The sequence below is a fragment of the Gossypium hirsutum genome, chromosome A04 (genome assembly GCF_007990345.1).
Source record: "Gossypium hirsutum isolate 1008001.06 chromosome A04, Gossypium_hirsutum_v2.1, whole genome shotgun sequence".
NCBI lineage: Eukaryota > Viridiplantae > Streptophyta > Magnoliopsida > Malvales > Malvaceae > Gossypium > Gossypium hirsutum.
Window position 1 is genome coordinate 3,310,446 of NC_053427.1, and position 25,483 is coordinate 3,335,928.

General features: G+C 32.0%; 4 protein-coding genes and 1 long non-coding RNA gene across 5 annotated transcripts; 3 read left to right on the forward strand and 2 right to left on the reverse strand.

Annotated features, from left to right (window-relative positions):
- Positions 1–157: 157 nt before the first annotated feature.
- Positions 158–3,416, reverse strand: LOC107898956 (putative disease resistance protein RGA3). The gene has a single exon (XM_041110749.1). The coding sequence runs from the start codon at positions 3,019–3,021 to the stop codon at positions 661–663; it is 2,361 nt and encodes a 786-aa protein (XP_040966683.1). The 5' UTR covers positions 3,022–3,416; the 3' UTR covers positions 158–660.
- A 2,559-nt stretch (positions 3,417–5,975) lies between these two features.
- LOC107899041 (protein translation factor SUI1 homolog 2) lies at positions 5,976–7,861 on the reverse strand. The gene is made up of 5 exons (XM_016824677.2): positions 7,644–7,861; positions 6,815–6,896; positions 6,514–6,719; positions 6,369–6,422; positions 5,976–6,264 (listed from the first exon to the last, which is right to left on the reverse strand). Exons 2-5 carry the CDS (start codon positions 6,849–6,851, stop codon positions 6,220–6,222), a joined length of 342 nt encoding a protein of 113 aa, XP_016680166.1. The 5' UTR covers positions 6,852–6,896; positions 7,644–7,861; the 3' UTR covers positions 5,976–6,219.
- Positions 7,862–14,650: 6,789 nt separating this feature from the next.
- Positions 14,651–15,067, forward strand: LOC107959765 (2S albumin seed storage protein). Its single transcript, XM_016896223.1, has one exon. It carries the CDS (start codon positions 14,651–14,653, stop codon positions 15,065–15,067), a length of 417 nt encoding a protein of 138 aa, XP_016751712.1.
- A 5,449-nt stretch (positions 15,068–20,516) lies between these two features.
- On the forward strand, positions 20,517–21,552 carry LOC107960549 (L10-interacting MYB domain-containing protein-like). Its single transcript, XM_041111127.1, has 4 exons — positions 20,517–20,634; positions 20,748–20,854; positions 20,945–21,132; positions 21,210–21,552. Exons 1-4 carry the CDS (start codon positions 20,517–20,519, stop codon positions 21,550–21,552), a joined length of 756 nt encoding a protein of 251 aa, XP_040967061.1.
- A 707-nt stretch (positions 21,553–22,259) lies between these two features.
- On the forward strand, positions 22,260–23,027 carry LOC107952506 (uncharacterized). The gene is made up of 3 exons (XR_005925376.1): positions 22,260–22,358; positions 22,445–22,676; positions 22,788–23,027. It is a non-coding gene; the product is annotated as an uncharacterized lncRNA (long non-coding RNA).
- Positions 23,028–25,483: the final 2,456 nt, after the last annotated feature.

Consider the following 25,483-nt stretch of genomic DNA (forward strand, 5'->3'; position numbering starts at 1 on the left):
GGCACCAGACCACTGGCACCCATGTATTTTTTTTTATAAATTGTATGATATTAGTACTCATTTTATATTAGTGTTAAAAAAAATTGAATTATGGTGACCAAATGACCGACACGACTTTTGTGGAATAAAAGAATATTTTTAAAAATTTACATATAAAGTGATTCCAACTATGCAGTGGCCGGCACTCATTTTTTTTTTCATTAGATAAAAAAGCACAGTTTATTTAACGTGTTCTCTTTCTTATTTTCTTTTGTCTTCCTTAAAGCTCATAAACCAAGTTGAGGTAAACAAACAAAACAAATGGCAACTTCGGTTTTTTTTTTTTTTTAAGCTTTAGGTATTTGAGTTTATTCATTGTGCAGCAACATGTTGCAATACGTTGAATGTTGCAATTTAACTTATCCAATGGAGTCTTGCACCAACAATCAACCCCTTCCACAATAGGCTATCAAGGTCTACACACCCTAAACAGCACGGGCTGTACGCCAACTCAGAAGAAACAAGCCAGCTTGCTGAACTACATGCGCAGCAGTCGGGGTAATGATGTTTCCATAAGGCCACATTAGAAATCTTGGATCATATTGTAATACAATATATATATGCGAGCAATTGGATGTGAGCAAACAAGAGACATCCATCAATTTACCACATGCCTCAATCTTAATCCTTAATAACAACGTTTTGGATTTGAGCAATTTTGTGCCAATCTTCACCCCCATTTTGTCTGTATCTTTTGCTCAACTGCGGGCATTCGTGAATTGCCAATTCTCTAAGGTTGGTGAGGCGGTCTATTCCCTCTACTGGAGCTGACAAATTAAAGCAATACTCAATCTCAAGTTTGTGAAGAGAAGTGAGATTCAGTAGCCACGCTGGTAGAACGGACAATTCTGGACACCAACTAATTCGTAATTGCTGCAAAGTGGAAGAAGATCCTTGAAGAAGCAATTGTGGCAAATCTCTTAAGGCATATAATTCATAGAGTTCGAAAGTTTTAAGGCTCAACTGAAGGTCTCTATCTTCTTCCTCTTTTGGTTCCATTTCTAAATTGATTTTGTCGCAACAAACTATTTCAAGGTGTTCTAACTTGGTTAGGAATTTTAGGCTCCGTCGCAATGAGACAAGTCTACTACAGCCTTTCAAGACAAGTGTTCGAAGTGACTTCAGATACTGCATTCCTTCAGGTAAACATTCTAATTCGAAACACCTATGCAACTTCAAGTATTGAAGAGAAGTCCAACATCCTGCTCGTATTTCTTTCAAATGCTCAGCTTTAATGGTTATTTCTAGATGTCTAAGCTCAATCAACCTTTGCACACTTTCAGGCAACTGCTTCAAACGAGTACCTCGCAAATTTAACGATTGCAAGCTGCGAAGCTTATCGAAAGAATTCGGAAGTTCCTGTATACCCTTGCATTGGACCAACTCAAGGTCTCGTAAGTGCTTCAAGGTGCAAATGGAATTCGGTAAAGCCGTCAATGGTGAATTCCTTAATTCTAGTGCCCTTAGATACTTGAAATTGGAGACACAAAGATTTATAAGAGATTTATCAACAATCTTTGATCTCCTTGAAACATCTTGGATGATTACTGTTCGAACACTTTTCATTTCCTCCAAAACACGTGGAACTTCAACCAATTTCTCATCACATAATAATAAATGTCGAACATTTTCATCAACCATTTCTGTTTCGGAATTCACTGTTTTACACTCTTTTTGAGACACATCCAATGCAAGATCATGTACCAGATCATGCATTTTGAAGGTAAAATTCAAGCAAAAATCCTCCTCCTTTTGGATGAGGCACCTTGACAGTAATTCATTCAAATATCGTTTGCCAACATCCTCCCACTCTTGATTTTGCCTTGGATGCTCAAGCAATCCATTTGCCATCCAAAGACGGATGACTTGGTCACTATAATAGATCTGATCCTTTTTGTACAAGGACAAAAAAGCAAGACAGCGTTGCAAATGAGATGGCAAATGATTATAACTCAACTTTAACACTGGTAAAATATCATTTTCATGTTGCTCAAGTCTCCATATTTCACTCTCTCTTATATAGATCCAATCAGATTCATCAGTTTTCTGAAATAACAGGCTTCCCAATGTTCTTACTGCCAAAGGAACTCCTTTGCATTTTTTCACAATCTCCTCCCCAATTCTAATGAGATTTGGATAATATGTCTCATCACCATCATTAAAAGCCCATTTCGTAAACAATATCAAACAGTCTTCAAGAGGGAGACCTTTCAATATATAAGAGGGAATCGAACTCATTAGTGAGGCCACCTTCAAACTCCGAGTGGTGACAATGATTTTGCTGGGAGAAAATCCATCCGTTGATCTCAACAAATTTCTTAACTCAACCCATTTTGCTTGATTTTCATTCCACACATCATCCAAGACGAGCAAGAACTTCTTATCATTCAAATGGCTTCTCAAACAAGATTGCAAGGCTTCAAGTGTTAAATCATCACATTTTTCTTCTTTATTTATAGAATGAATAATCAGCTTGAGCAATCTAGAAAGATCAAATTCCTCAGAAACACAGATCCATATCTTCAAAGGAAAAAGGCTAGTAACTCGATCATCATTGTATACCAATTGCGCGAGCGTGGTTTTCCCTAAACCCCCAAGTCCAACAATGGGAATGACAGGTACACTTCGTTGCTCACTTGGTTTCATCAACATGTTAATGATGTTCTCTTTATCCTCATCTCTACCAATAACATCAGAAGAATCCACAAAAGAGATAGTCTCTCTGCGAAAAACATGTCGGTTGTCGCTACACTGTCTTAGATCAAAGCTGTTCCATTCAGTGGCAAGTTCGCCTAGCCTCCGATTGATGGCTTTGATTTTATGAGCCATTTTTAAAGCCATTTTTAAAGACAATGGAGTCCTGTTTGCGGAGAGTTTCACACTTGAAATCGTCAATAACGTCCTCAGCATCGTAAAAGATGTCTCTGAGCTTCCACATACAGAGGCGCAGCTTTTCATTTTGGTGCTGTTGCCGCTCAGCATCCAAGAGCACAGCTTTAATGCTGATCATGGTGTCCTTCAGCTTTTTCAGATCGGTTTGGACAGTAAACGCCAAGAAAACTTCGTCTACAGTGAGAGCGGCAATTTTCTCGACAACCCTTTCTGCAATACCAAACAGAAACGTTTCCGCCATAATTGAGGTCTAAGAGCAAAGCTTGAATGATTGAGGGAAAGGAAGGCAAATGAATGATTGAGGCATTCAATAATGATTTTCTTTTTGTTCTTTTCTTAAACAAATATATCGAAGTAGCCTTTGACTAAATTTTGTGGTTGTGGATCAGCCAAACATCTGCACTTGATAGTTGGCTAGGCTGGAACTTAACTATGCTGTGTTGATAATTTAAAAAATATATGGATTAAAAATATTATATAGATTAAATTCATAAATTATATATGGTAATATATTTAAATATTTCCATAGTTAAGTGTTTGTTTTGGATTGATAAAAGTTTTTTTTTTGGTGAAATGGGAAATGTTATATAAAATTTAATAATATCGAATGCTTCATGTTAGATCATTAAAAATAAAAATTAAATGTGGGAGCTGTTGAAATTTTCAAATTTATTGTTTTAACCTTCAAAATTAATACGCAAGTATTTTAGTGAATATAGTTTTCTCTTTTTTGAAAATGAGATAGAGAGATCGACTAGTTTTTCTAAAATTTATGTCTTAATCTGCTAGCTCTAAGATATAATTCGGAAAAAGGAAAAATCCTTAAAATCTTAGAGGAAAAAAGTAAATACTTTTACCGCTACGGAACTCCTAACCGAAAAAAAAAACAGAATTAGTGTTTAACATTTTCAAATCTAAATAAATAGAAATTTTAAATCTATACATTTTATATAAGTGTAAGTTATTGTCTTAGTTGAATCGAACACTTGACATCCTACACCTTGGGCATTAGTGGTTCGAAAGCTTGCATGCCATCAATTAAAATTTAATTAGAAAAAAAAATTGTTTTATAGGTAGGTAATATAAACTTATTCTAGGAGTAGTCACGAACTCTAAATATAAATTGTAAAATATACATAAAAATATTAAAAAAATAAATAAATCTAACTCATAAAATTCATATGAATCATAAAATAGACATAAAAAAAATATTAGAACAAATAAATAAATCCGGCTCATAAAGTTTATAATAAGAATAATATTTTGCCTTATTGTCACTCTTCATTTTTTTTTTCATTAAATACTAATCCTTCAAGAACCATGATTACTCTTAATATTATCATTTCTAATATTCGAATTAAAATTTTCTTTTTAAAAATACAATATGTCTTATCATTACATTTAATATGTTATTTTCAGAACCTTGTGTAATGACCTAATGGTTAAGGATGCTCACTGCCCCAAGTGTGGCTTGGATTTGAGTTGCGCTAGTTATGTTAGTTGTTCAGGTTTTACCCTATTTTTGTAACTCACCAAAAAAAATATGTTACTTTCATCTTTAATACTAGTATGGGCGAATCTGAAATGGGTTTGAGTCAATCTTTTGCAAATATGAACTAGTTTTGACAAAAACTTAAACCCATGTTTTGAGTCGGACTTAAACAAATATAAAATATATTAATATTAGACTTAAACCTGACCCAATTTATGAGCAATTTAGAACTTATAATTTGAACCTCACCAAACATAGAGAACCATATATTATATTTACCACATTGATCATCCTATCGCGACCAAACCCTGGGCAAACTCACCATTATTTCTTATCTTTGTTGCTTAGACTTGACAAACAAATGGCCATAGTTGTGTCCGCGCAACATGGACAAGGACATGGGATATGGGTTGGATTTGATGAATGTAGATTCAAGTTTTTGGTTATTAATATTTTTGTCAATTGTAGTATCAGAAAATATCATCTGTTGTAGAATCACTCCATGTTAAGAAGATTGTGAAACTAAGCTTAAGTAAGTTGGCAAGACTATTAGATTTGCTCCATTAGTAGGATGTCTTGGAAAGTAAGGCTCAAAGGCTCATATATGGATACTGTTAAGAATATTATTTCTTAATGAGTACAAGTGTTTTTTTCCCTCTCTTTCTTCAATGATCAAACCGTGCACTTGCACTTAAGTTTGTGAGTAACACTCTTTACATCTATACCCAGTATTTGTATCAAAATTTGATTTTAATCCAAACGTTAGTATGATTCGCTCATGCTTCGCATTGAATTTCTTATTTTTTAGGGTCAATTTGTGGAATACAAATTTGAAAGTTAGAATTTGTGGAATACATTTGAAATTTGGTCCTTATACTTATTTTCAAGAATTCAATCTCTAGTTTTCAGATTTAAAAATATAAGTACAATTATTAACACTGTTAAAAAATTTTAAATAACAAATGCGTATGTTATGCATAAATTGTTTTAAATCAAATTTTAACTATGATTCTACTACTATGTTTAAATTTAAAACTTCCTGTTTATACTTTACTTTAATTTGACATAATTTAATTCATGTATTTTTATATCATTAATTAATCTAAATAGTTGACACTCTTCATTATTTAAGTTAAAATGCTAAGGTTAATTTTTTTGTGTGTTAAAATCGAACTATTTGATTAAATTATATCAAATTAATATATAAAAACTAAATCCCATATATAAACATAGTAGAGGGATCAAATATGTAACTTATTATTATTCTGGCTAAAAGACTAAATATAGAAGAATTACACACCAGATACGAGAGAAACTTTTGCTCAATATGTTAAGCAAAATAGTTGAAGATAGCATCCATTTGAATTGACTGTAACAATGGTCAAAACTGAAACCCAACATTATATGGTAGGGTAGATAACATTCATCTTTCTTTTTGTATTCTAAAATCAAATTCAAAAGTCTAAACTGTTAGATTACCATATAATCCATACCTGTCATCCAATATCCAACAGGAGAAAATCTTCAAAGAAAAAGAAAAAACTAACACTGATTCGATCTCAAGACTTTGACAACTATTTATGTATAATATGCAACGGTTATCATTGTCATTCAACATCACATATAGCTTAAAGAGTTGACAGCACAAGAAACATAGGATGCAATATATCAGAGTATCAGACTAACATTATAGATAATATGACACCACCTAAATAACTAATACTTCATCGGGTAGCTCTTCCGGCTTAGAAGATGATAGACCTTTTAAGTCTCCTGGAAACTCTCGTAGCCGAGACTTAAAAACCGTGGATTTTGATGCTATCCTTCTTCACAATACCAGCCTGTCCATAAAACGAAAGAGATTGGTTGCTAAGAACTCAAACAACTACGTTGAATCTTCTAGGCAGTTCTAAGAAGATTTAAACCGAAGCATAATGGCAATTACCTGAACAAGGAAAGTGGAGACGTTCTTCCTCTGATCTCCTTGAAGTTGAATAACCTACAAATAAACCAAGTAGATAATAAAATTAACAACGGAGAGGGAAGACAAAGGCGGCTGAGGTCGCTTTCTTAGGAGGTTAAACACAAACCTTTCCTAATTCTGGGTCCTGGACAACGGTGCCATTGCAACAAAATTCTTTCTTCAGGTCCTTGAGAATTTTGTTATAGCTAAATTCTTTCTTCAATCCCTGAACAGTGGTCAGGCTTTTCCTACCGTTCCGCTGCTGAATACGAATGTGAACGTATTCCTTGGCACCAGCACCAGCGTCTTCAGCATTTGCATCAGCAAACGGATCTAGCAGCATACAGTTGATGATAAGTTTGAATTTCCATGCTAAAGGCAAGTTAATACAAGGAGATAAGAGATAAATATGAGGGAGAAATGAGTACCAAAGGCAGTAGGAATCTGGATGTCAAGATCAGACATGAAACTTAGCGGATAGAAACAGCCGAACAACTAGAACACTCAGACCTACATTGCAAGGCCGAATATTCATCAGTAATTTCCTTTCAGTGGATCAAATACAGGTTTCTTCTTCGTTCTCATTATCTCTAAAATAAACATTTTATGACAGAGAAAACAGATATCAATAAAAAAGGAAAGGTTCTGTCCGATAACCCCTAACCCTTTTCGCCTTTTTGCTCTTTGGCCCTTAGTTCACCATTCAATTTTTTCTTCTTCAGAAAAAGAATTTCATCAAAGGGTGCCTAAACAAGGATAAAGTAACATAGAACCACACATAGATTTTCACTTTAATGCATAGCTATGAACTCGTTGCTGCGTTTTCAAGTAAAGGCACTCATTATACAGATCTAATGGATATCTGCAGTTTTATCCTAAAAGAATTTAAGGACACCCATGCTAAAAGGAATAATTTTTAAAACAAGAAGACGAGATTCAAATAAAGATTATAAATTAAAATTTAAAAAAAACCAAAAAAAGTTCTAAAATTTGTTTTTCATTAAGGAAATATATATACATAGATTAAATAAATTATACCCTGAAGCTAACACCATGAATAGTAATAATAGTTTCGAAGAAGCCAAAAAACTTTAGCTAACTACAAAATTTCCAAATTATACTAAAGATCAACATGAAACAAAATTAAAAACCAATCCAACAAAAACAAGAACCGAAGATGATTTAAACAATCGAAGTAACCAATTGCAATTTTTTAATATTTAAAAAAAAAGAACAAAAGAAAAGGTTAAAACATACCTGATCTGTAAAATTGGGGTATCGGGTAATCGGGGAATCGAATTAAGAAACCCTAAATTGATGATCGAAGTCTGAGCTATGTAAGTTCTCTCTCTCTCTCTTGCTGAAATTTGAAGGTTTGGTTTGGGAGAGAGAATCTTTAGGTTTTCGGATATGGTTGGGCACCGAAAGCGAGTGAGTTAATTAGCGCGTAAGCTCCTTTATTTTAGCTGATATCAACTTGGATGGTAACGTGTACGGTCATTCAAATGGGTTAAAATTATTTTTAGGGTTAATGCATTTTTTGGTCTAAATTTGGTAATTGTTGTTAAATTGGGTCTTAAACTTTTTTTTTGTTCAAGTTAGTCCATGAGGCAATTGTTCTAGTATTAGGATCTGAATTTTTTTCATTTTCCAAGTTAGTTTCTGAACTTACCAGTTGTTATCACACTGGGGGCCTAAACTTCTTTTCGGTCTAACATTTTTTCATGGAAAATTCAGGAACTAATTTGAGCCAAAAAAGTTTAAGACTCAATGGGAGAACAATTGTCAAGTTCAGAGATTAACTTGAAAAAATAGTTAAGATTGTAAAGTTTTGATATCATATTGGAAAGTTCAAGTCATAATGTGAAAATAATTGTCAAAACCCCAAATAGTGCATTAATCTTGATTTTCTTTTTACGGGTAAACAATGTAAAATTTATAACGAATGGACAAAAAGAGTAAGGGCAAAGCCAAAAAATTTATTTAAGGAGTCAAAATTAAATTATAATTTTTATAATAGTAAAAATATAATTTTATTATTTTATTAGCTTATATTTTTATAATTTTAAATTAAAATTCTATATTTTTAAGTGGTTAAAATATAATATTATCTTTATTAATTTAAAGGGAAAATTTTCCATTTTACCCCTACCTACGCCCCAGGGCAAGTTCCCTCTCTAAGAAAGCAAGAAACAAAATAGCTCCTCAGTGCAAAACACAAAACCAAGAGCCGAGAGCTAAAGGGGCCAAGGGCGGTCAAAGTAGGGAGCCTTCCAAAGCAGCAGTCACAAGGAAGATATCTTGAGCCCAACAATGAATTGAAAAGTGACTCTCTAGTGAAGACTTTTCTGTTGCACGCCAGAAAATCTTTGGAATGAAAAAAAGACAAGAGACATAACCATAAGTGATTTGGGTTTGAGCCATGTCCTAAAGGATTCAACCATGAGCACGGGCGTCATGCAGTTGGTTAAAGCTAAATCCTCCCTGTAATGCTAGTCTGTCAATCTGGAGGAGGTAAGTAGAATAAGGGCAGCATAAACGGGCAAAAGGAGCAGAATGCATGGAGCTTCGAAAGGATGCGATCCCTAGGTTGGGGTTACTAAGAAAGTTCTTACAGACTAATAAAAGAGCCTGTAGTAAGAACTAATGCTAATGGAGGGTTTTGGTTGGGTTGAAGATTGATGGTTGGAAAGGCCACAACGTTTAGAAGTTTAAGATAATTTACGACGCTTTTTAGGAGCTTTTTGATTGCTCATCACTTTTTCCTTCATTTCTAGCCTTGAATTGGTTGCATTCTTAATTTTCAGTAAGCTCCTCAATCCTAATGGCTTTCCTTTAAGGGTTTTTTCCCATTTAAATGTAACAAGAAGATGAAATTGAGGGTTGGGTGCGGGTGGAGAATCAGATGTTTCTGAGGTTAGATTATCCATGGTGGGTGAAATGGGTTTAGGAGAATGATTTTCTTATTTCCATGGGCTTCAATTTTGGTCTTTTTACTCTACTCAAGCAGTTATAAGAAGCATAGTTGCATATTGGGTCTTTTACTAAATTTGATAGGCTCAAAAGTAGTGGCCCTCATTATGAATCATGGTTTGCTACTTTAGAGAATTAAAGGATTGGCTCATAAAAAATCCCTTTTGGGTTTTAGGATAGCAAAGGACTATAGGAGTCTCGGTAATTTAAGATTTAGTTTAATATTGCTTCTTAAAAGTGGTCGAGGGTATAAAATGGCATTTGTGCATATACAATTATAATTCCTAATGGCGAGGCATGATTTTTACTTGGTGATTTTAACCAGGTTCTATGTTAGAATGACAAGATTTTGTGGAACTATGATCTATTAAGTGCGTATTTTTTTAACAATATCGACATGTATGTGGGTTGGTCGAGCTACATCATAAAGGTCTTATGGAAATTCTGAAATATTGCTCTTTTTTATACGAGCAGAACTATGGAAAAAGAATATAACAAGTGTATGGTTGAATGCCTAGTTTGCGGTACACATAAAGAAACCCTAGTGTTGGCATTTGGGTAACTCAGTGGATAGAAGAGACCGATAGTTCAACTTATCTATCTCCTTGGGAATGATGTGTTATAATACTAAGGCAAATACGGAAGCACTAGAATGAGATTTGCTTTGGAAATGAATAGGTTAATCCTTATACAATGATTCAATGGATTAATTATCATGAGCTTTAAATTTCCGTGACTTATCACACCTATCTTAGAAATCAGGTTTGATTTTTAGAAAACTCAAATCCAATTGAATCCATACCGGACAGAACTTCCCTTGTTGGGTTTCAGTCATTTCAAGCTCCTCTAGTGTTAATTGGAGTGACTATTCTCACTAGCAATATATCCAAAGTCTTTGGAGTGGCGACAATAGTAACAAGAGGAGTTACTTCACCATTAATAACGGGGGTCACACTTCTGGCTGGCAGTCGAAGGCATTTTCCTCTTTTAGTACTACCGTAAGTTTTGGTCAAGCTAGATAATTTGAGAATTAATAAGGCTACCATCATTACTAAAGATAGAAAAGGGAGGAAACGATAGGTATGAGGAAATCGGTCCATTGAACGTTAGAGTTGTTGCAGTTGTATATTTCTCATTTCTTATAGGCATCTTTCATTGTGTTTGTTGAATGGGGTACACATCGAAGCCTGATAAATTGGCTCATCGGGCAGCTGCGGCACATACGTTTATTACCTGACATTAACTTTGGTAACCTTATTTTTTTATCAATGTATATAAAAGTAACAACTTTTAGAGAATTTTTTTGTAAAAAATTTCGTTAAACCATACTAATAAATTGCTACCATGACACATTAGCCAATTGAACGAAGACAGATGAAAAGCCCGAACCCCACCATTTCTCAATGGTACTTCCTTCCTCACAGGGTAGTTAATAGTTAACTTGAGTTTCCGAAATTGGGGTTCTTTGAGTTTCCAACATTCGCTAACTTGAGTTTCGTGAACCGTGAACGTTACAGCTCTTCCGGCATGGGTTTTCTATTCCTCATGGGTACTAACTTAAGCGTTTCGTTTGTGCAGGAAAACTAGATTTTGGATGGGAACATTTGAAATGACAGAAGATAGCCATTTGAGATTTCCATTTTCCCTGTTGCAGGTTTGAAAATGCAATAGGGAGTAAAGATGTGTTTCAACTACAGGAAGAGATGAGTGGCATGCCTTTCAAGAAAGTGTTGGTGTAACTCTTCACCTATTCAGATACTTCTAATTTGGCTAATACCAAAAGAAAATGTTGAAGTTCGTGGACATGTATAATTTAGCACTTCTTTCCCATATGCAATAAGTGTTAATTTTTGTATGCCATACATGTATCTGTTGTCTAAAACTGACTTGCTTATCTTTTTAGTGATGAATCAATAAATAATCTTGGTTAGTCATTTTATTGTCAAAGGATAAAGATAGTTGCATGAAAATGTAGTGTCATCGGTTGTAACATGACATATGGTCATTACCTTGTGGCTTTAGTTTTGTTTGTCATTGATATTGATTGCTGATTATCATTATCATGATCAATGCCGAAGCGACCACAATAACAACCATAAATTGCCACTCTTTAAGTATCTTAGCTTTTCTCAAAGGATGACTGTTTCTCAACTGTGGTTCTAGTTTTCTGAGGTACAGAGAGAAGAGAAAGAAAAAAAAAGTATTTTGAAATAATTAGAGAGAGATTGTTAAACTTTAGTTAAAAGTGAAAAAAAAAAGTGTCTTGTGTTCAATTGGTTAATCTATCACATCAACAATCTATTAGTGTATTAATAAAATTTTTAGTGACAGTGACCAACTCAAACAATTATATTAATTCAAGTGACAAAATTGATAAAAAAAATTAAAATGACCAAAATAGAAACAACACTATTTTAAAGTGACCTTGAGTGTAGTTTGCTTAAGATTATTTTAATTAAATGATGAACTAATATAATATTATGATATTTTAGTACAACAAAAATTGTCATTTTACGGATAGAACCTATACTGACGGCTCAAATTCGTAAAATAAACTTATTTTGACGGATATCAATAACCTGTTAGTATAAGCTAACCTTATACCAACGGACAACACAACCAGTCTATAAATGCATGGTGAAAAAATGCGACTTGTAGCTAGACCTATTAATTTTTATAAGTAATTCATTTTATTTCTCAAAAAAATCGCTAAAATCACTGAAGAAGCCCAATCTCTTCTCTACCACTTTAAAAAGAATCTCTTTTGTACCAATATTTGCCTCTTCACATCTCTAAGGAAACCTACTTTTCCTCTCTTATCTAGCATCGTGATCCGCCCTTCGCTGGTGTTGTTTCGATCCTAAAACACCTCCATTCGGCTCTTCTTCCTCTCCTCTTTACAATTTTCTAACTGGTTTTCTTCGAACAAGTGATTCACACTTTATCACTCCGCAAGTATAGGGATCTTGCCTCTGTACCTAAAAACTAGAACACTCACCTCTAAATTCTTCCCCTAAGAACTTGGGCAGCAAACAATCAACAATGTTTGCAATTCAGTTTGCACTCTCTCTTAAAAATAGTTCCTTAATAAATAGATTAAAGTGCTCTCGATAAGCTCACCTCTAAAACCTAGACAAGCCTCTAAGCATATATTAATATTTCCTGACATAGAATCTAAGTGAATACACAATAACTCCTTGAAAATAGCAATTACAATATTACAATTCAAAGCACAAACAATCGAAGATATGCTCTCCAAAATCAGCAACACAGTCTTGATCGAATCTTCACATTCCAAGGGTTGAATTGATTCACTCATATCCAATTCAATCTTCAAAAACTAAAAATTGGTTTTTATAGATAGACCATAGTATATTTAATATAACATCACATTAACAGGTGCAAAATTGTTTCTTTAAATTGTCAAATCAAATAAGACAAATAATAAACTGCCTCAATGACAGCTTGCAGTAAGCATTGCCAAATGTCACTTAGCTCCAACCTTCACATCTTGCCTCAATGCAGTCCATAAACTTATAGACATATATATTATAACATTAAGAAGTCTAATTAAATGCGTTTTCACTTCAACACAACACTTCTAATTCAATAAAAAAAAGTGCACAACAACCAAATCATAAATAATTAATGTATCTATATATACTATTAATAAAACCCCTGATTGAGTTGATGTCACATGTTAATCAGGTATCAACTTGGTTAGGAAACGACTAATATCCCCTTTTATTAAATGATTCTATTATTATTTTGATGATTTTTTTATCTTTTCATCATTTTATATAGCTTTTTTTAGAGAACTAATATTAATATATCTAGGGATTGAACTTTGTTTAATGGATTTATATAAAAAAAAAATTTACCACTACACAAATAATAATTTTTAAGTAAGCTTTAATAAAAATTTAACGTAAAATATTTTTTCTCATCAAATTTAGTATTGGTGTCACAGGTGAACTCAATATTTAATCTTTTTTTAAAATAGAATTTTAATATTAAAATTTTTTTTCACTAACTTGATAATTTTTTGATAAAGAAAAATGAAACCATGTTTTTTTAAGCACAAGTTAACTCGACAACAACTTAAAATTGATGACAAAACAATAATAAACAACTGTATTCATTTAGTATTCTTAAAACTTTCTGTATATATTTTTTCATTTTAATATCATAAATATTTCATGTTTTACTATTAATTAGTTCCAAACCATTACTTTTATAATTTCTTTATGTTATTTTTACACATACCTCTATATTTTAAATACATAATTTTTATATGCATATACATATGATAAATACATGATTTTCACACACATAAACGTGTGATAATGTTTTTAGTATTTATAATGCTATATTAATAATTTAGTGATTAAAATATGTTAAAATTTTAATATTTGAAATTAAGGGCAAAAGAGAAAAAAACAGAAGAAGGTAAAAGTTTAAAACTTACAACATACAATTGGCACCATGTACGACACCTGAAGTAGCACCATGTGATAGTCATTCTCGTTGATACCCACCATTTGGCTTTTTATATTTTGTTTCCATACACGTATTCGTTTTATGGTACATATTTAGAGTTTAAGGTTGTCTTTCTCAATAAATATTGTTTTTTAACCATATGTTCTTTTTTGATAGTATAATGTACCTTACCATTTCACTTAACTACTTATTGATCATAATAAGCAATTTTTGAAGTAAAAAAGAACATTTTTTTTATGTTTAAATTCAAAATTTGGTCTAATTTAAATTATTTGAGTTAAATTAAATTAATCTCGAATTAAATTTATGTTAAACAAAAAATAATATTGATAGTTATACTTTAAACTTATAATTAACTTTCTTTTCTTATGTATTATAGTGATGATAATATATTTAAGATGAGGAGGAGGAGAATAAATCATCTGAGATTTGGTCTTTCGTGCATCATGCAGTAAGTCTCTTGACACTTTTGGTAATTGTTTTTTGGTAGATCAGTGCTTGTTGTCAAACGTAAATTTCAGTAATATGTTTAAGTTGATGCATCTTTGATAAGTGATTTATTTATGCATCTCTTCCTAGGTTTTAGTTGTATAAACTTACAAAAACAAATCTAATTTCTCACCACCATCTGCATGCAAAAAAACCTACGTGTTGAAACTTGAAACCCTACATTACACGTACTCGCCATGCAAAGGCCTAAATCTATTATAAATATCCTTTCATCCGCCACCCCCATTTTCTTCCCATCACATATATCAATCAATCCAGTTATATATATCAAAAAACGTACCATGGCAAAGTTCGCTCTCCTCGTAGCCACTTTCGCTCTCGCTTTCTTCCTCGTCAACGCCTCCATCTACCGGACCACGGACGGCGACGAAGAAAACTGGTACCGACACGATCGGCGATCGTGTCAAGACCAGATATGGCAGCAAGGCTACCTCCCAAACTGTCAGTGGTACATGAACGAACAGGCCGGCCGCAGCCACAGCGGATATGGCACCCACTACCTCAACTCGTGCTGCTACGAGCTCCAGAACCTAAGGCAGGATTGCCGGTGCCAAGGCTTGAAACAGGCGTTAGGACAACAGCTGAAGCTGCAGGGAGTACGGTGGGAGAGTCGAGAGGCTGAAGATATGTGTGAAGCGGCAGAGACGGCACTGAATAGGTGTCGTTTAGATTCTAGGAGATGTGATATGCATAGTTGAAGACGGCTTTAGATATAAAATCTAAGACCCAAAAATGCTAAACGCAAAATAAGTGTAATGCATGCAATGCATGTTGTTTAGTTGTTCACCGGTTGAGGTTTTTGTAGTATATCTGATATGAATAAAGCACATTATCGTGTGCATTGCGTTTAGTATTTTTAACTCTTATATCTATCCATATTATACTATAATTATAGTTTTGCGACTACATATGAAGAAATGGGAAAATTTTAGTTTAAACCATTTATATCATATTAATCTATGCCTAATTCTCAACAAATTACAACAAATTTTAGTTCACGATTGGATTTGAGTGTTATTTTTTTGTTTCATATTACGGTATTATTAATTTTATCTCATCTACTAATTTCATCTCATCTACTAACGGCACGGCAAGTAAATGTACTCTCTATTCAAACTTACCTACCTTATAAAGGTTACTGATTCGGGCTATTTTTAAAATCCAATAGGAATTAATAAGATTGAGTTTTAAATGTTAATTATATATTAATTATTAATTATATATTTATATTTATATTAAATCAATTATATTTGATAGTGTTTTTTTAATAAAAATAATATTTTAATGAATTTTTAATATGTTAAAAAATTATTTTTTATTTTTAATGTATTAATTTTTATAAAAATTAATTTTAAATAAAATTAATTTGAACAAAAAATAAACTTAATTTTTTAATCGAATCATATTTAAACTTGAAATTTTAATTTAAATACTTTGTATAAATTCAACACAAATCCGACCCCGCCTTATCCATAAACATTTATTATTATATTTTTAAAATATTTATCTATTTATGTATATATATATTTAAATTTATATATTATTGTTTCTTATCACCAATCATTTTTCTTGTTTTTATATATTTCAAAATATATTATTATATCATTTTTAAATTATTTATGTACTTCTATATATTTACTTGAATTTTTTAGATTTAGAATTAAATTAAGATTATTTGTAAATTTTGAGAGTTAATTTTTTAAAATGACTTAATTTTTTAAAATGACAAATAAGTTGATGTGATAAATAAAAATTGTAGGCTAAATTTATTATTATACTGATTTTTTAATTGTTCTGTCAGTTTACTATTTGTAATTTTAGTAGAAGTGACTAAAATGACCGTACTATATAACGTACGTGGGCGCTTAAATTATTAACTTTTATTTTAAATGTCTAAAATAAATTTTTATAGTTTGATAACTATTTATGTAGTTTGTCATTTTCTTAAAATAGAATCATAGAAACTTTTGGCTCATCAGGGTCAGTTTATTTTGTGCACATATAGTATATGATGAAATTGAAATTGACGAAAAATGTATCCATGTATATGTATGAGATAAGCATGCTATACAAGAAAAAAATGTCACATGTATTTATCGTTATATTTTAATCATTTATGATTGAAATCGAAAATAAAAATTTCGTATATTTTTAAAAAGTTTTAGATCTATGATTAACTTGTTTAAATCAAAGTTTTTAATTTTGATTTAGACTTAGTTAGGATGGGTAATGTGTTTACCTACAGTTAGTGTAAAAACAAATGTGGCAGTATGATTAAATACTATAAAGATATTATAGTGTGAGAGAAAAAATAAACTAAACATACCGTACTACACCACACACAACCACCCATCTAAACTGCCCCTTAATTTCTTTCATACTCTGCATTTTAGATTAGTTGAGAAATATTAGCATGGTTCAGACCAGTGGGAAAAACAACAAAAATATCTATTTTTAACTTAGCTTTAGGTCTTAAAACATGATAGCTTTTAGGGCAGGCTATCCTTCCGACATTGTTAATAAAAGTTAAAATGCATAATCACATTTTTCTTCTAATTTGCAAAAATATCATTTTAACCCTCAAAATAAAATCTTGTCAGTTTTTCTTCAAATCACAATGTTCATCAAAATAGCCCAAAATAGATGAAAAACTTAATAGGTCGTCAACTCAGAGGTGAAGCCAAAAAAAACCTTTAGGGGTTGAAATTAAATTGTAACTTTTACAACAGTAAAAATGTAATTCACCATTTTAATAGCCTATATCTTTATAATTTTTAAAAGATTAAATCAAATTTTTATCATTTTTAAGGGAGCCAAAGTGCAATTTTATTGATACTAATTTAAATTTTTTTTGAAAATTCTAAAGAGCTCCTAAATGAATTTTTTTTCATTTTAGGGGGTCGAGTCTCTGCCAACCCCTAGCTACGCCCCTGCGTTAACTATATGATGTGGCACGCCAATGTGTTAAAAAGTTTAACACGTGAGATTTCATGTCTGATACTTTTTGTAATGCTTTTAAGTTTTAGGTTGGTAATTTTTTTGTATCGGGTTGATTCTCAAAAATTTTTTATGCAATCTCGAAGATAGTTTTTTATATAAAATGTAAGTCCCTAAAATGCTAAACACAAAATAAGTGCAATGCATGTTTTTGTAGTATATCTGATATGAATAAAGCACATTGTCGTGTGCATTGGGTTTAAAATTTTTATCTCTTATATCTATCCGTATATATATACTGAAGAAAGAGAAAAGAAATTGTGATTCCACCGTTATCTTTATTTTTTTAATAGAAGAATGATAAATCAGATTTTTCTTTTTAATTTTCAGCTTTTTCCTCCCGGAAAAATTCAAATCCAACTATTAAGAGAAAAATTAAAATTATATGGAATCACAGTTTAAAACATTTGAATTTATTAATGATTTAGAGATCATTATTTAAGGTTTGAATTATTTTCAAAATCAAATAGAATTGGAATTAATAAGATTGGGTTTTAAATTAGCAAGGTAGATAGGTTCATTTAAAATACGAGATTTTTTTAGTGAATTATAATAACAGGACAAAGTCTGAACAACAAACGCAATTAGTGCAACTTGAATTTAAGCCATACCTAAGACGGTGAACACCCTTAACTATCAAGCCATCACATGGAGTTTACCTTAAAATACTAGACTTTAAGCACGTATTAAAAAATAGCATATTAATTATATTAAATATAATTTATATTTATATTTATAATAAATTACTAATTTAATAATAATTGTAAGCGGCCCAATTTGCCCGGGCCCATCAGAAGCAATAAAATAAAATGTAAAAAAACAAAAAAATATTTTAAATTAAATAGTCTAAAAACAGTCCGCTTACAATCTTTACTAGCCCATACAAAATAAAACCAAATAAATAATCTAAGTCCCTTTAAACGATCCAGGACCCAATAGCAGACCAAGCCTAAAACCCAAAACATTAAAACCTAATCCTAGCCCATTACATAGCCCAATAACCTAACCCAAAACTTAGTCCATTGACTCTTTTCAGAAAGTGGAAACCCTAGGCCACTAAGGCCCCGTTCGGCACTACTTGCGTGATGGGCTTTTGGCAAAAAAGTGATTTTTTTGTTAAAAGTAATAAAGAACAACCTTCATCTGTACCACTTTTTTCAACTTAAAAAAAGGACTTTTGCACAGATGAAAAGGAGAAATTTTTGGCTTTTATCAGCCAAAAGTACTTCTTGACAGTATTTTACTATTTTAACCTCTGCTTTTTCTAGACGTTAGAGGATATTATTTTCCTCCTTTCTTGTTTGATTTGTTCTCTGGTTTGTTCTTCTCATCTTCACCTACTGCTTTAAAAGATTTCTTGCAGAACCTATTTCCTCCATTTTAAGTAAAAAAAGCAAAATCATAACCAAAACATGTCTCATCTGTTGTAATTCTTGCAGAAGTGTTTTGTTCCTCCATTTTAATTTTCAACAATATTTTTTTCTCTGGTTTGATCCTCTTCTCCACCACCGGTGAGTTTTTTCTTTTCCTTATCATTCTTCTCTTTAATTTTTTCGTTCTCATCTTCTTCTCTTCTTCTCTCAGTTTGGGGCTTCGCTCACTCACTCTCTGCTTTATTGAAAGCTCACAAATCTTTCTTGCACTCACTCTCTTAAGCTCAAATCGCCCACAAATCTGATACTTTTGATCTTGCTTTCCCATATATTTGATTCCAATCGATTGATCGTTATAGCAAAATCTTGCTCTCTTTTTTCCTGTTGAATTTTGTTGTTAAGTATGCTTCATACTATTTATTTTTGAAAAAGGGTTATTTTTGGGGTCTTCTTTTTTTTATTAAACTGTTTTAGTTGTTTGTAGATTGAAAGAACTATGTCTATGCCTTTTATCTTTATAAAGATTTTGCTTCCAGTGATGGGTTAGTTTTGTTGATAATTTTTCGTTCAAGTTTGGGTAAGATTGTTGAAATTTGGTTTATTTATAGAAAGAAGGAAAGTCAAAAGGTTAGTGTTGCTTCAGCCCAACAAAAAATAGCAGAATGTTGCAAAACAATAGGCCACCATATTAGCTGTAGTCAAATAGAAGACAATGTCTTGAATCTACCAAAGATAGAGCAAAAATTAATCTAAAATTTATTAAAGATGTATGCCTAGATCTTAAAGCACCTAAACCAGGATGTAATAGGAAAGACATAATAAATAATATAAATTATGAGTCAGAAGATTGTTCAGATATTAACAAAATAGATAACATTAAAAGAAGTAAAAAATATCCTTATAAGAAATATAGATACAAGGATTTTAAGAGAAATAAAAGAAGAAATTCTAAAAAAGAGAAATATATGAGGAAAAATACTTTCTCAAAATAATATAGATAATGATAAAAAAATCTATAAAAGAATGTAAATGTTTTAGTTGTGGAAAAATAGGATATAGCTAAATATTGTAGGGAAAAAAGATAGGATTAATGAGATAAATATTAATAATGAAATATTTAAAGGAAGAATTTACAGATAGTGATATTATATATTTATAGTATAGAATGACAGAGAAGTTCATACAGATAAAAAGATAGAGGATGTAGATAAATTTGTACAATTATTAGATTGTCAAGAACAATTTAATCAAGAATCTAAAATTAGAAGAATTATGTTTGATATGAATGAGCTAATTAAGTTTGCTGCTAAAGCTAACTTTGATTTATCACCTAAAAACTATTTTATCTATGTTAATTATTTCGATACCAATTGTCGAGAAAATTCTCAACATGGCTCGCTGCTTGGCTGCTATCTTCTCCATATTTCTACTCCAACATAAAGAAATTAATTCTATAAGCACTTTTAACCAATGCAAAATATTTCAGGTTATTTTATTAATCATTAATAATTTCAGCGTTAAACAGCCTCTTTATGTTTTATTAGTATGCTTGTTTTGTCATTGAAGCTGCATGGTTTAATTGTGTTTGATGTTATTATTAGTTGTGTTCTTTTTCTTGGTTATTATTCCGGTCTTGGAAAGTTGATTTTGATTGAGAAAAAAAAATCCTAGGATCCTATCTTGATTTTGATACACATCTAAAAAAATATACTTTTGTGACATTTGATTTTCTTAATTGCTTTACTGGCTGAAACGAATCTGTTCGTATACACAATAGATGAGTACGTCGGCGATTGAAGTTAGTGGTGAAAAAGTGAAAGCAATGTGGGATAAGAGATTGACAGAAATATTTTGTGATATTTGTATTAAAGAGTTATTGGAAGGCAATAGGCGTGGTACTCATTTCACAAAAGATGGATGGTTGAAAATAATGACTAACTTTGAGAAAGAAACAGGCAAGGGTTTTTCACAAAGACAACTTAAAAATAGGTGGGATGCCTTAAAAAAGAATGGAAAGCTTGGAAGAAACTTAAAGGCGAAGATACTGGTCTAGGGTGGAATCCTATAAAAAGAACCGTTGATGCATCAGATGATTGGTGGGAGAGTAGGCTAAAGGTACATTAATAATTCCCTATATTTTTGTTTTTTTTCTTATTTATGAGTTTATTGATAATTACTGTTATTAAACTATCTTTTGATATGTAGGTTGTGCCTAAAGCTCAAAAATTTAGAACATCGGGCATTGATCCTGAATTCGAAGGGAAGTTAGACCAAATGTTCATGGGGATAGTTGCTACAGGTGATAAAGCATGGGCACCTTCTTCTGGTACACTCCGTAGTGATATTTTTGAAGTTGTTAACAATGAAATACCTGAAGAGAATGAAGAAAAAATGTAAGAAATGATGTTCGCATTTTAAATGATGTTCACATTTCAAATGATGTTCAAATTGATGGAAACGGTCAAAAAAGGAAAAACCCTGAGATATCAAGTTCACATTTTAAAACTGGAAGAAAGAAATCCTCAAAGCAAATTGGAGGGGCTGCAAGATTGTCTAGTCAAATAGAAAAATTATGCAATGCAGCTGACAATATGAGTCAAGCCACATCTAGTTTGACTCATGTTATGGATCCATATGGTATTCCACAAGCAGTCAAAGTGCTCGACAGCATGTCGGAAGAAGTTCCAGAAGCTAGTCTGCTATACTTTTTCGCACTTAGATTATTGCTCAATAAGGACAAGCGAATTATGTTTTTATCAATTAATCCCAAGATTAGAGCTTTATGGCTTAAGAGGGAAATGGAAGATAGCTGAAAATTTTCTAATCTTCTAGGGTTAGGAGATATCTATTATGTGACTAAACAAAAATCCTAAACTAGTTTAATCAATAGTTATTTATGTTTGGTTTTTGGATATTGAATTTATGTTCTACTTATCTATGTGTAATCTACTTTTATTAATAGTTGTTTATGTTTGGTCTTTGGTTATTGAATTTATGTTCTACTTATTTATACTAAATTAGTTTTATCAATAGTTGTTTATATATGATTTTGGATGTTCAAATTTTTTGGCAGGTGATGAGTATAGTTGAGAATTACAACAGTGATGACTGCGATGATGAAAGGGAAAAGAAAGAGATTTTACAACGCATGGAATGTTTTAATCGATTATTTGTTGTTGCATCTTCTTCCGTACAATTATATTACGAGAAGTATATATTAAAGCAGCCATGCATGAATTCAAAACAGTCAGGTGAAACATGGATTCGAGAGATCCTTGACGGTCACGAGTCACGTTGTATGATTAATTTTAGGATGTCTAAAATGGTATTCACAAGTTTGTTGAGAGTTTTGGAGACAAGATACAACTTGCGAACTTCAAGAAACATATCTTCTAGTGAAATGTTGGGAATTTTTTTATACATTTTGGGTACCGGTGCAAAAGTTTCCCAATATCGAGAAAGATTTCAAAGGTCTGGATCAACAATAAGTCAGTACTTTGCAATTGTGCTTGAAAAAGTTTCAAGGATGGCCACTGATCTAATTGCACCCGAAGATCCTTTTTTTAGCTCAATACCCGAACAAATACGTAATGATTCTAGATATATGCCGCATTTTAAGGTTAAAATTTAATTTTATCTTATTATATTTTTAATATTTTTGGTCGACTTAAAATATGCACGAGACTAATATGATTATTTGTTCAGGATTGCATAGGTGCAATTGATGGTACTCATATTGCCGCTATTCTTCCACCAAATGAACAAATTCCCTATATTGGAAGAAAATGTATCCCTACTCAAAATGTCATGGCAGTATGTGATTTTAATATGTGTTTCACCTTTGTCATGGCTGGATGGGAAGGATCGGCACATGACACTAGAATATTTCTTGATGCAATTTGAGATCCAAAATACAAATTTCCGCACCCACCAAATGGTTAGATATTTTATTTATATGTGATTTTTTAAAAATAAAGTATAAGTTCTTTAATTGATAATTTTTATAAAAAATTCTTGAATTAATTGTTTGTTATATTATGACATGTAGGAAAATATTATCTTGTTGATTCTGGATATCCTCAAATGAAAGGTTATCTTGGACCATATAGAGGTCAGCGGTATCATTTACCTGACTTTCGTAGAGGTAGACCGGTATCTGGTAAAGAAGAGGTATTCAATCATTCACATTCATCATTACGTAGTGTGATTGAACGAACTTTTGGTGTTTTGAAAAAAAATGGGCCATTTTAAGAGATATGCCAAGTTATAGTTTTGAAAAGCAAACGATGATCGTTGTTGTTGCAATGACGATACACAATTTTATCCGAAAACATGCCGGCCGAAATGATGCAGATTTTATAGAATACGAAGATATTAACTGGGCCTATGAGAATAATATTGATTTAGAAATTGTGCATGGTCGAGAAAGTGATGATGACGACGACGACGACGACGATGGTGATGATGACGGTGAATCAAACAATTCAAGTGGTTTTGAAATGGAATTAACAAGAGATGCTATAGCTTCTAGTTTAATGAATTCACTTTAAATTGTAAATGCTATTGTAAAATTTTTAGTATTTATATTTGGTATATAAATATTATCCCTTTTTGAAACTTTAATCCAAATATATGTAATATTTTAATTTGTTAGGTTTATATTTTCTATGTTATCTAATATGAGTTTTACAAATGTGTTAAAAGCATTAATTAAAAATAAAAAATAATTTTTAAAAATAATACAATTGTGTCAATATCTAATTACAAATATTTAATTATTATATTTAAATGTTTAAATATAGTTTATATATTCTAATTAAATTTAATAAATAATTAATATTAATTACTTAGAAATATTTAAAATTAATATTATATATTAAAATATTAACAATGAGTTATAATAAATTATTTTTTATATTATTGCTAAAATATCATAATATTAACTAATTTAAAAATTATTTAAATACATATTTGTTACTTTATAATATCATGTCTAAAATAGACATTTTACTTCTCAAAAGCACTTTTTGATAGCAATACCAAACACTTAAAATTTTCAAAAGTACTTCTCAAAAGCACTTTTTCACAGCACTTCTCAAAAGCACTTCTCAAAAGCATTGCCAAACTGAGCCTAAGCCACCGTTCCCATGCACCGCAAACACCATCAGCAGTCCCAAACAGTGAGGCTTCTGGAAGACTTCGCGTCATGCCTCACGAATGGCCTCGCCATGTCAGCAACACCGCGCCATACACACCTGCGAGAAGAAAATAACAGAAAACAACTCACAACAGATTGACAGCAAATAGATCTAAGGGAAATTTTTTGTATTTTTAATGATTATTATTCTTTTTATTCGACTATAAAAGCTTGTGAAATCGAATGTAAAAGGGAGCACAGAAAAATTACGGATACAAATCTGTACAAAAAAAAAGAATTTGAATAAGAAATCATCTCGAGAGCAGTTTTTCACAAGGTGATTTTATTTTCTTTTCGATTCATCTCCTGTTTCTTAAAGCTTTTCTACTGCGTATGAAACCAAATATAAAAAAGTGAGTAAAGGGAAGAGACTTATCCTTTTTTTGAAGCTTCAAAATCCTTGTTTGCTTCGTGGTAATCGAAGCCTAGATGAGGATTGAAGTTAAAGCTGAGAAAAATTTGTGAATTTGCGGCCAGTTAGGACCAGATTAAGCCCTCGTTTGACGTCGTCCGTCGAATATGGAGACGAAGGGACAGTTGTGAAGTTTTAATCCGGCCGAATGAATAAGGCCTTAGGTTTTGGTTTTATTTTGATTTGCTTTTATTAGTTTTAGGTTTTTTTTTTACCTTGTTTTGTGCAGAACATGAAACGGTGTCGTCAGGAGGGAGAAGATCCGCACGCTGACCCTTTTCATGGCCTGGATCCGCAACCTTTTACCTCGAATGGTCAAATTGCGCGACTAGTCCTTCATCTTCACGCAGATCTTTAAATAAATTCTTATTTCCATTTCATTTCGTTTCAAATTTGTCATAGAGTTTGCGTGTCTTTGCAATTTAGTCCGCGCTTATGTCATAGGTTGCGCGTCGGTGCTCGCAACCATGACAAACTGGTGCGATCCATCGTGTTCGAGGGAGGTCATTTAGCCCAACCAAACTGGCCCAACCAAACTGGCCCGGTGATTGGAGAGATTAAAAGCCCATCTCAAGAGCCTGATAGAAATGGGAAGTGTTCTAGAAGATATAATTATGGAAGCTTAGAGTTCTAATTGTATTCAGCTTTTAATTATAGCTATTGATATACTGTGAGGCTCAACTATAAATAGAGACCTCTTTGCTCATTGTATATTCATTTGAGTTATTAATAAGAATTTTGAGAGTATTCACTCAAACTTTTCTCTCAAGTGTTCTTGTTTTTGTTTATCTTTCAAGGCTCGTTCTTACTTCGTTCTTCTGTTGTTCTTCGTGAAAATCTTAAGGGAATTCTATTGAATCCTTTATTGTTGCGAGTGAAGTTGACTTGGGCGTTTTTGCTGCTGAATCTTTTTTTGTTACAAGTTAGGCTGACTTAGGCGTTTTGAGCAGAGAAACTGCCTAAGGCCGCACGGATCGCGTGGGAAAACTCTAAGTCCGTGACAGTTGGTATCCGAGCTAAGGTTCGAAGCCACCGTTGAAAGATGTCAAAAGAAGTTGAGGGAGTGGAGACCCGTGGGAGGGCTAGGAAAGCCAGTCGCTCAAGGGACATATTGTCAGCTTTAGAGGATCGCGTC

Bases quoted from the DNA above. Each gene is read 5' to 3' on its own strand.
- LOC107899041 (XM_016824677.2), bottom strand. From the start codon at position 6,851: ATGTCTGATCTTGACATCCAGATTCCTACTGCCTTTG. The intron at 6,423-6,513 runs GTTTGTGTTTAA...GTTTATTTGTAG, and splicing joins AGGACCCAGAATTAGGAAAG to GTTATTCAACTTCAAGGAGA. The intron at 6,265-6,368 runs GTAATTGCCATT...TTTTATGGACAG, and splicing joins TCTCCACTTTCCTTGTTCAG to GCTGGTATTGTGAAGAAGGA.
- LOC107959765 (XM_016896223.1), top strand. From the start codon at position 14,651: ATGGCAAAGTTCGCTCTCCTCGTAGCCACTTTCGCTCTCGCTTTCTTC.
- LOC107960549 (XM_041111127.1), top strand. From the start codon at position 20,517: ATGAGTACGTCGGCGATTGAAGTTAGTGGTGAAAAAGTGAAAGCAATG. The intron at 20,635-20,747 runs GTACTCATTTCA...GCCTTAAAAAAG, and splicing joins ATTGGAAGGCAATAGGCGTG to AATGGAAAGCTTGGAAGAAA. The intron at 21,133-21,209 runs GTAAGAAATGAT...CGGTCAAAAAAG, and splicing joins GAAGAGAATGAAGAAAAAAT to GAAAAACCCTGAGATATCAA.
- LOC107898956 (XM_041110749.1), bottom strand. From the start codon at position 3,021: ATGCTGAGCGGCAACAGCACCAAAATGAAAAGCTGCGCCTCTGTATGT.